This window comes from Lolium rigidum, chromosome 2 (genome assembly GCF_022539505.1).
Source record: "Lolium rigidum isolate FL_2022 chromosome 2, APGP_CSIRO_Lrig_0.1, whole genome shotgun sequence".
In the NCBI taxonomy this organism is placed as follows: domain Eukaryota; kingdom Viridiplantae; phylum Streptophyta; class Magnoliopsida; order Poales; family Poaceae; genus Lolium; species Lolium rigidum.
Window position 1 is genome coordinate 18,879,280 of NC_061509.1, and position 11,312 is coordinate 18,890,591.

The 11,312-nt window shown below is 46.6% G+C and overlaps 1 protein-coding gene and 1 long non-coding RNA gene across 2 annotated transcripts; both read left to right on the forward strand.

Annotated features, from left to right (window-relative positions):
• Positions 1–2,097: 2,097 nt before the first annotated feature.
• LOC124691372 lies at positions 2,098–3,029 on the forward strand. Its single transcript, XM_047224657.1, has 2 exons — positions 2,098–2,600; positions 2,691–3,029. Exons 1-2 carry the CDS (start codon positions 2,372–2,374, stop codon positions 2,822–2,824), a joined length of 363 nt encoding a protein of 120 aa, XP_047080613.1. The 5' UTR covers positions 2,098–2,371; the 3' UTR covers positions 2,825–3,029.
• Positions 3,030–3,107: 78 nt separating this feature from the next.
• On the forward strand, positions 3,108–4,786 carry LOC124691373. The gene is made up of 2 exons (XR_006998928.1): positions 3,108–3,831; positions 3,967–4,786. It is a non-coding gene; the product is annotated as an uncharacterized LOC124691373 (long non-coding RNA).
• The last annotated feature ends 6,526 nt before the right edge of the window (positions 4,787–11,312 follow it).

Consider the following 11,312-nt stretch of genomic DNA (forward strand, 5'->3'; position numbering starts at 1 on the left):
TGCCACGGTAGGGATGGTGGAGGGTAGCAAGAAAAGTTAGGGTTGTGGTTTGTGGGTGGTGTGCCGGCGGATGTCTACAACCAAAATGTGTCTAGATACATTTACATTTAGAAAAATTGTGACAAATATTCTGAAAACGGCTGGGATTGATCAATATGATTTTTTTTCGAAATTATAAGACGATCTTGACGGTTTAATTCGACTCTTCTTTCTACCAGGCAAACACCGGCGAGTTGCCGAGTCTGCCCCGCACCGATCCGCCGCGAATCCACAACCTTCACCAGCTCACCTCACCCCGTTTCCTCGATGTTCCAGAGAGCCAAATTTCGCTCACCACCTCACCCGTCACCACCACTCATTGCTTGGTGCACATGTCGGCGCTTCCTTGTCCTCACGTCCAGGTACACCGAACCTGGACGCCTTCCCGGCCCTCCCACACGCCCATAAATATCCCTGCTTCCACCCAGCAACCACTCAAGCAATCCCGACTGCTGTCTACTCCAGGTCTCCAGCACAGCTCCACTAGACTCCATTCGATCTCTTCCAGCCTTCTCAGGCGAGCTCTCCGTGCTCCGATCTCGACCTCGATCCATGGCGCCGTCCATTGCCATCGCTGCGCCGGCATCGGGCACCTGGAAGAGCAGCAAGAAGCTCGGCGTTGCCGCGGCGCCGGCGGCGGAGAGCGCCACCGCGCAGGCCGAGGCTCTGCGGCGCCGCAACGCCGAGCTGGAGCTGGAGCTGGCGGCGCTGCGCGCGGAGCTCGAGGCCGCGCGGCTGCGCGCCGAGGCGGCGGAGGAGGCCGAGGAGCGGCTCTGCGCGCAGCTCGGCGAGGCGGAGTGCGAGGCCGTCGAGCTCGCGCGGGAGCTCGTGGCAGCCCGGGGCGCCGCGGCCTACGGCAGATAGCGCTTGGCCGGAGGTTGTCAATGAGTTTTTGACGACGGCGAGACGCGGACGTGTCTCGGTGTGGACACACAAAGCATAGCGACTGTACCACTAGTACAACCGTAGATTCGTAGACAAATGTACTGTACTATACTGGAGTACAACGGGGTAGGAACGGAGAACATACGATACGACGCGAGGATTAACTTGGTTTCTGGACCGAGCACATGTACTGTACACTAGTACGAGCGTGTTCAGCCCAGACCAGGGGAATGTTATTTTTTACCAGCAGCGGTACTAGAAGAGTTTGTTTTATAATACTCCTCCGCAAAAGAAAGATTGTCTCAACTTTGTCAAGATTTAAATATATTTATATACTCTATTTAAATACATTTGAATTTATATAAATATAAGATACCTTTTTTTTATGTACTTTGGGTTTCACTGATGGTGTATCTCGGTCACTCGGTGCACTTCAGTTTCAGCATAATTGTACTTGAACATACTTTAAGTTTCACTACGAGTAATTGTGTTTCACTATCTATGGTTGTATTTTTGGTGTGCTTTGGTGTACTTCTGTTTAAGCTCAATTTGTATTTTATACTTCCATGTATTTTAAGTATACTTATACTTTGTACTTTTGTTTTAGGAGAACGTAAACAGACCAAACATGTCTGTTCGGTCCACGCTTAGAGGAAATAGGCAAAATGTACCCTATCCCCGTGGCCCGATACAAAGTGTACAACTTGTTGGTACCGATGCTTGGACTGGCAATACTTAGGCAGGGACGTGTCATGAACGGTTTTGGTGTCCGCCCGATTCCTCCACCCACCCGTCCATCGTTGACACATGATAGTAATCGGTTCTTCATTAGTATGGTTACATTATTATACCCTATATAAAACTTAATCAATTTAGGGCACTTCATATTGATTTGGGCACTGTAGATGCATCAATTATCCTTTCAGTGATCCAGTCTTTAGATGACACGTCGTTGTCGGTACATTTTTTCACTCCTCCTGGTTGTTTCCAGTTTTTTTTTTTTTGCTGGAGGATTACCGGTTACCGGCTTCATCCCTAATCTTTGCACATTGCTGGCCGGTCGTTCCTTCGTTGTTACTGCAGGAAGCCGTATCCTATTTGGTCTCATTCACGTAATTTGAGTCAAGACGGCAGTCAAAGCGGTGCATGTCCCACGAACCCAATAATCTAGAAGCTTTTGATAGGATTGGTGTGCGTCCCCGACGTGGTGGGCCTTATTCTTCTCCCTCCCCAAATCCTTCCCACGATCTCCTCCTCTGAACCACTTCCTGCCTCTCTGGTTAATCTCCACATCCACCGGCCTCCCTCTAAGAGCTGCTTCGTGGACGAGATCCTGCGTGAGGAGGCCGTGGACGAAGCAGCCACACGGAGGAGTAGGAGTAGGCTTGGAGTTGCGCCAGCGATTGAGGCGACTAGGGTTGCCCCGGGAGTTCTGCATAGGGGCAGAATGGTGTCGCGGCGGGTGGGGAATCAATGGAAGAGACCGATTGGGTGCAGTGTCCGTGGGCAGCAGTGTGTGAGGAGTTCAGAACTGGCAGGAATCGTCGCGATGACCGCGGTGTCGGTGGCTATTCGGCGGAGGAGGCAGCCGTTGTGCCATGTCGGCGAGAAGCATGCAGCAGCGGACCCGGCGAGGATGGAGACAGCGGCGAAACCAGCGACTGCGCGTGCGATAGGTAAGCTTGCCAGACCGCCCCGCTTTGTATGTCCCTCACTGCATCTCTCTCTTTCTCTCTCTCATATGGCAACTTTGTTGGGCCCTGAAGTGCAGGCCGCCATGTACGGCAGCGGCCGCGGAAGGGAGAGATTGGATAGCAAGATCCCCGTCAAGATACAGTCCGAAATCTTCAGCACAGTATCTGTCTCGAGAGGCATGCGACATAGGATGTATATGGCGTGATCACAAACCAGATTGCTACAGACTCCCAGTGGTAAATATAATCACTTCACTGTATTATTAGCTCCAGATTAATTACTTCAACAGAAGAAAATCTCAGATTAGTACTTACAGCCACCTTCCTTGATTTAAATGGGAATTTGAATTGTTATCACAAGATTGGTTTTTGGAATGGAACAAATGAATCGTAGACCAGAATGTGATAGAAATGGTAGGACAGATGGACAGAAAAGCTGTGCACTGACTCCCATCCCCAACAAAAAAGAGTTATTGTGTTATTCGGAAAGAAACTCTACAACTTACAATTTCTCTTGAACAGGTATTTCACCTCTCAGAGTATTCTTTGAATCTATTAACACAAGAAGCGGCAGCTTCAAACAACAGAATAGAAAATTAGGTGTTGAATTTATATATAAAAGAGCTTTGTTTTTCTAACTCCTAAACAAAAAAGGACATATTCTGATAGTGTTATTAGTGGTAAAGAAATAGAGTTAGATTCTTCTCCGAATTGTCTGTCCATTAGTTTCTTCATACTACAGTTTGGAAGAATTTGGAGGAGCCTTCTAATGACTGCTAGAGTTCTTTCCTTTTTAGTCAGGTCATTCTTTGTTTTGAATGAAAATTTTCTTATTTTTTTCCATGTTATATCTCAAAACTCACAAGTACTATCTTCTGACATGTTAAGTCGTGCTGATTATATTTTCCCTGTCTGAAGTAGACCTCTTGAACATGTCAACCTAGGCATCTGCTGTGATTTTCACTAGCTTTGATTGAGTACATATTGCAGTCTGTTTGTTTTGAAGTAGGTGTATTGTGATTAAAATAGGGAATACCATGTATTTTAACAAAAAATTGTTTATCTAAACAAGTATATATGCAGCATTACAAATATATCCAGAAAGATATTATAGCATTCGCCCGGGAGACCAAGATGCAAAGTGTCAAGAAGCAGTGTAATATAAAAAGCACATCATTTGTCTGAGCTAGCACTTACTGAGAAGATATTCGTGGTATGTATTTTCCATGCACATACACGCAGTGCGTTTGTAGTTCTTTATTAATTCGATTTTTAGAGTAAGCTTCATGTAAATAAAATGAGTTTCAGCAGAACACGCGATATTAATTCTGAACTTTTATCCTTGCAGCAAACAGCAAAATCTGACATCCAGCAACAGGTAAGGGAGCCTGAAAGAGAGATGAAATGAAGTATTCAAACTAATGAAGCAGACAGTCTGCATCGAGGTATATATTTTGTCAGTAGTTCCATCGAAAATACCATGTAAAAATGTTATCCTTCTACCTACTGATTTAGCAAGCTTGAACACTATCAATGTGCTGTAATGTCAATCCCTCCGGTATACATGTAATGCCATGATTTTCTTATCCACACACCTACTGCTGTAAAAAGCCAGTACACTACCAATGAACCCTGACATAAAGATATAATCTTTTTTTAGTCACTACCTCTGAAACCTCTCATTCTGTCCATATGCTCCCAAAATCCATTGCTTCAGTTGCTTTACATCCATTTGTCCCTTTTTTAAATAAATCATTTATATTCCTTATTAAAGAATCATCAAGAACAGTGATTATGTGGATTGGTTGTAACAGATTTTGTTCACTCATTTTATCCTATGCTACAGGCTGAATGTCTACAGAAAGAGGAATTACACTGACTGTTCCAGTTCCTAGAGTGCTTTGTTAGAGCCAAGGAGAAGGATCCCTTAGAGAGGGAGAAAAGAGGCATGTGACATGGCTCCGCAAAGAGACATAATTGACATGTAATACGCCAAGGAAAGCATCGAAATAAAGAGATGACACAGAAACATTGTATTTAATTAGGCCATCTATTGAGGAATATACATACATGTTTCCAGTACTGAAACTCACTTTGTCGATTTTGTAATGTATCAAAATTGATGTTAGCGAACATGGTACTTTGCTACAGGATCTCATTGCACCTAAGGTGGTTTTCTATTCAGGGATTGAACCTAAGGTGGTTTATAAAAGTATTATATGTTATCTATGTGTAACTCAAAACTGTTTCTTGCAGTCTGCTGTTTATAACCGAGTGATTATAACCGAGTGACTGCATTATAACTACACGCCGCATCATTTTTATTCCAACAAAGATGGAAAGAAACCTTTCTTTGGCCGTATCATCTTTTTCCAACAAAGATGGAAAGAAACCTTTGTTCGGCCGCTGCGAGCTCCCATATATACAGGGAATGAGTCTTCTGCATCATAGCATGACGCGGCGGAGAAATTAAATTGGAAACACAAAATCAATGATGTTCTTTGACTGTTTGATGTAACAATCCATAGAAATATAGTATAATATGATATACACATAGAAATTCCACAAGTACACAAAGAAATTCCAGTAGCAAAGCAACACAAAACATCATTCAAATATATACAACCACGGGCGCGGCGTGTCGCCGCGCCAAAGCATACTAGTAAGTTAATATAAACTGACAACCATATCAACTTGCCATGGCACGTGCTACCACCGGGGGGGGCTAATCGTAGTCACGAGGCCTACTAGCTAGCGGCATGCCCTGACGACCTGACGACCCAATACCGTCGGATATCAACCACGAGGCGTAAGCCTCGCGCTCCTGCCGAACCCGACGGTAGGCACTGTGGTCCACTCAGCGACGTAAGGGCATCTCCAACCGGGCGACCCATCCCGCGCCCGCGCGTCCGGATGGGTCGAAACGGACAAAACCGCGGCCCAGCGCGCGGACCCATCCCTAAAACGGATGGCCGCGGCGTCCGGGACGACCCAAACCCGGCCCAAATCTTGGACGAGTTTGCGTGGCCGCGGACGCGAAAGGCTGGTCGCTCGCGTCCTCCCTTGTCCGCCTCGGCCCGCCTCGTCCGCCTCCCAAAACACAAGCCCGTCGCACACATCTCCCCACCGCTCCGCCGTCACCCACGGACCGGCGATTTGGGAGCGCGTCGACGCCGGCCATCGTCGTCGAGACGCCGGCAAGCGGGGCGGAAGCATAGGTCGAGGTCCCGCGCTGCTTTCGCCGCGTCGTAGCAGAGTCGGAGGACACCGCCGCCGGCGCTGTTGTCCTCTCACCGTCGCGACACCTCCCGCCGTTCGCCGCTGCGCCGTTTCCGCCGGAGGTGAGCTCTCCTGCACCGTGTTTCCAGACCGCACGTCGTCTGAGACGGCCGTTCGTTCGGAGAACAGTACCTCCGGCAACCTAATGCAGAGGACACAGCTCGTCTGTTGTCGATCAACGCTTCCAGGGGTTTTCCTGGGATGCATGGCAGCATAGACTGCATGCACCGGAGTGGAAGAACTGCCCTTTGGTTGGCGGGGGCATACAGCGGCCATTCCGAGGGGTGCACGAGTCATTCTTGAAGCTGTTGCTTCCCATGACACATGGATTTGGCACTCATTCTTCGGAATGGCTGGCTCGCACAATGACATCAATATGCTGCGGCGCTCTCCGGTGTTTGATAGGCTAGCGTACGGTCGGTCCCCGATGTGGATTTTGAGATCAATGGCCACCACTACACGAAGGGGTACTACCTTGCTGATGGTATCTATCCACCTTGGGCTACACTCGTGAAGACAATCCGAAACCCCAACTCGAAGCAGGAGGCAAGGTTTGCCAAAGAGCGGAGGCAGCCCGGAAAGATGTCGAGCGGGCGTTTGGCATCCTCCAAGCTCGTTGGGCTATCGTCGGACACCCTGCCGCAGCCCGGGATGTGCAAACTCTGTGGGAGGTGATGACCGCTTGTGTAATCATGCATAACATGATTGTTGAGGTAGAGCGGGATGATTCACTCTTTGATAATGACCGGGAAGGCCAAGGAGAGTTGGTTACTCCTCGACAAGGTGCTCCGGCATCATTCCAGGACATTCTTCATGCGCACCATGAAATTCGAGATCTAGCTGTACACAATCAGCTTCGAGGCTGATTTGGTCGAGCACATGTGGCGAGCACGTAGGCAACAATGCTGCAAACAACAATGATGAAGGAAATCCGAAGCCTAGAGCATTTGTATCGTTTTTTCATTTTATTTGAATAATACTTTATCCTTGATTACATGGACTATGTAATGTGTAATACATTTTGAGCATTTGTACTATTTTATATAATATTGTTTTGCGTTTTTCTAGTGAATTTACAAGAAAAACATACCATAGGGCGCCGCGACCCAAATCTGCCGCGTTGGGCGCAGCGCGCGACCCAAACGGACGCGCGGACGCGGGGCTCCGTCCGCGCGTCCGCTCGGGCACGCAAACGGCCCAAAACGGACGGCCCAGCGCGTCCGTTTGGGTCGCTCGGTTGGAGATGCCCTAACGTCCTATCCACGACCATGATGTCCTCCCGACCGTTGGCGCACGCCTCCTCCTCCGCCCCGCGATGCTCCTGGCCGTCAGCCAGAGCGACATCCCTCCACTCAGCGTCGAAGCGTGCTTGGTCCGCACCATGACCTCCAATGCCTCGGACATCGTCGTCGCCTCCTCCGTCTCCCGTTTGTCTACGTCCAAGTTAGAGATATGCTCGAGAGACAATAACAAAGTTTTTATTATAAATTTGTCTTTATGATAAATGTTTTTCTCATGCTATAATTGTATTAACAAGAAAATGTAATGCATGTGTGTTTTATAAACAAACCAGAGTCCATATTAAGCCACTCGTTTAACTAGCTCATTGATCAATTGATGATCAAGGTTTCTTGATCATAAACATTGGATGTTGTTGATAATGAGATCATGTCATTAGAAGAACGATATGATGGCCATACACCCAATGTAAAACATAGAAATAAGACAGTCATTAAGTTCAACTTGTTGTAGCTCTCCAACACGAATTAACCTAATCTTTAGACCATGAGATCATGCTAATGTCTGACACGGAGAAGTGGTTTGATGACATCAAACATCACACAGTAACATGGTGATTATAAAGGTGTTATTGGGTATTCTCAAAGTGATAGTTGAGACCCATGGATCATGAGTGAGATTTGTCCATCCAAGTGACGAAGAGATGTACTCTGGGTCCTCTCAGATCACATCTAATAAGCTTTCTAGCACGTGACTAGGTCACATGACATGTCATATCACGAAAAGAGTAAATAGTACTTCTAAGGAACGAGATCGAACTAAGGTATAGATGATACCGATTATAAAAACCCGGATCAGTAAAATATCGCGAGACAAAGGCAATTGATCACAATGTGTATGGTTCATTCGATCAGAAGTTCATTGTTGAATATGTAGGAACCATTACGAATATCCAGATTCCGTTGTTGGTTACTGATCGGAAAGGTGTCTCGATCATGTACGCATCATTCGCGAACCATAGGGTGATACACTTAAGGTTCGTTGACACTTAGGGTAGATATAAGAATATGAGTTGAAGACCGAATGTTTTTCGGGGTCTCGGATTGGATCCAGGACATCACGCGGAGGTTCTGAATATTCAGTGGAATAAGATTCATACATGGAGGAGGGTTGATGTTTTGGCTCTTTTGTGCATATGCTCCCATTATTTTGAAATACATATTTGCTATATTTTGAAATAAAAAATCCAAAAAGAAATCACGTGTACATCTTCACATGCTGTGTGTGCACAAAGTCTTGTCATAAAAAAATGACTTGTCGTTTGGCGTTTGCAAATAAGAAAAAATTGGTTGATGAAAATAAGGCTTTTGTGAAACATGTTTTGTCCTTTTTACACCGATAGCAAACAATATCAGCTTTTCAGAAAATTGTATGAGCACACATATATTATCGAGATGTACATGTGAATTTTTTGTTGAAATTTTTCGAAAATTAAAAATATGACATTTAGGTGGTGGGGGGCATATGCACCGAGGAGCTGAATTGAATCTCTGATATATTTGAAGTCACTTTCCAGGTTTCGAAAAAAGTATGGGAATTTTCTGGTGTCTAGCCAGAGGGTTCCTAAAAGGGAGGGTTCCTAAAAGTTTCCCGAGGGACCACCTATGGGACCACTGCCCCAGGAGGGACCACATGAGCCGAGGGTGTTCGGCCAGCCCTAACCCCTCCTCCAAGATGGGGGGTGGCAGCCAAAGGGGGGAAGAAAACTCTCCCCCAAGTTTAGTGATCCCTAGGGTTTCCCATTGGGCTAGCCGGCTAGGCCTTGGGGGTTCGGGCTGGCCGAACCCCACTGAAAGGTCATTTCATGATATCTAGGATTTTGTGTGTTTGACGATAACATTGGTGATCTTATAATATGATGCTAAGTGTTGCAGAGAATCTACTTAAGTGATCATCATCGGGATATTCCCCGAAAAGCAAATAAGAAGAACCCCAGTTTTTACTGCATGCGCCAAATCAGGGTGGCACTGTCGCCGTTCGTGGCCGCTGATCTGGGCGGTACTGCCACCAGGGCTGGCGGCACTGCCTCGGCCCCTGGCGGCACTTCCAACATTGGTGGTCGGACTAAACTGGCGGCACTGCCACTGGCCTCTAGCGGCAGTGCCATCTGTGACCTTCTTCGTCGACTGGTTCTGGATCTTCTCCCAGGAATGGTAATGCCGCCAATTTGCAGTGGTAGTGCCGCTGAAGATGCTCCAACGGTCAGAATCTGCTAAGGGGTATAAATAGGACATTTCCCCTACCTTGGAAGGTTGCTCGTTTTTCTCAAGAACACTACCTCAAGCTGAGCCATTAAAATCATCATATCTCCTCCTCCACCCACCCAAAGCTCTTGATCTTTCGAGAATCGAAGGAGAAGACCCTGATCTACATCTTCACCGAGGCGATTTACGTTTCCCCCTCATTTGCTTGAGGGCCCCTTTGACATAGGTATGCCTAGCAGGCATGCCGAATAAAGTACCTTGGTTCTATAAAGAAGCATGAAGCCCATGGACTCGAAGCTTTGGAGGCCCAAAAGACTCAGGGTCTGCGAGTTAGGAAAATAGAGTTGTAACAGGAAATCTGTATTAATATAGGAAAGGCCCAACACGCCTCGATAGTTTGTAACTTGTACGAAATGGAAAGGCCTCAGCTTCGTCTCCTATATAAAGGGGAAGTCGAGGGACAAGAAAGGGATCGAATCATTGTAACCCTAGCCACTATATTATTGAGCCTTTGTTCGGTTGAACCTTCGAGATATACTTGCCCTCTACTTCTTACGAAACCCTAAGTCTACAATCTGTAGGCATTGACAGGTTAATCCCTTGTCAATTGGAGCCGACCGTGGGGAATAGAGGCGTCAAGGTACTGATCTCGATGACATCGTCAACATCGTCAACATCATCGTCAGCAGCAAGCAACATCATGGAAGGAGGTAAACAAGTGCAACCCGATCTCGTCAATTTTCTTCCTCGCGATCCTGCTTGTGTGCATGCATATGCCCATCTGGAGAACTTGATGGAGATGATGTTCGGAAGCTTTCGCTTTCTCGTCGGGAAGGAAGGATCGCATCGTCTTTCGGCACCAATTATTTTGGGAACGTTTGCGGCCAAATCCAACCTCTCGGGATCGTCGGCAACATCTGTTGAATCAGGTGATGAAGTTTCGCAGCCACGCTGCATCAAGCCTGCCCACGGCGGGGCACTCAAGGATCTGTTCGGTGCATGACTTTTGGGTCGTTGATGTCTACGGGAGCTTCTATTCTTGTAGACAGTGTTCGGCCTCCAAGAGCAGAGGTTTGTAGAACAGCAGCAAGTTTCCCTTAAGTGGATCACCCAAGGTTTATCGATCTCAGGGAGGAAGAGGTCAAAGATATCCCTCTCAAGCAACCCCGCAACCACAAAGCAAGAAGTCTCTTGTGTACCCAACACACCTAATACACTTGTCGGATGTAAAGGTGCACTAGTTCGGCGAAGAGATAGTGAGATGCAAGTAATATGGATGAGTATGAGTGGTAATAGCAATCTGAATAAAATATGGCAGCGAGTAAACATGCAACAAAACGAGAAACAAACGGAGATTCGATGCTTGGAAGCAAGGCCTAGGGATCCCGCTTTCACTAGTGGACACTCTCAACAATGATCACATAATAGGACTACTCTACACCCTCTTGTTGGATGATGAACACCACTAAGCTGTGTAGGATTACACGAACCCTCAATGCCGGAGTTAACAAGCTCCACAATATTCAATGTTCATATTTAAATAACCTTAGAGTGCAAGATAGATCAACACAATCACACCAAGAACTAACATAGCATGCACACTGTCACCATCACACTATGAAGGAGGCATCCTGCCACTAGTGGACACTCAAATGATCACATAACAGGACTACTCTACACCCTCTGCTGGATGGATAACACCCACACCGTAGGATTACACTAACCCTCAATGCTTGAGTTAACAAGCTCCACAATATCCAATGTTCATATTTAAATAACCTAGAGTGCATAGACTGAAGCACAATCACACCAAGAACCACATGGTAGACTGTATGACCATTACCATCACACCATGAAATAGGAGTGCATAGATCACATCAATGCCTATCATAGCAATAGTTAACTTCATAAC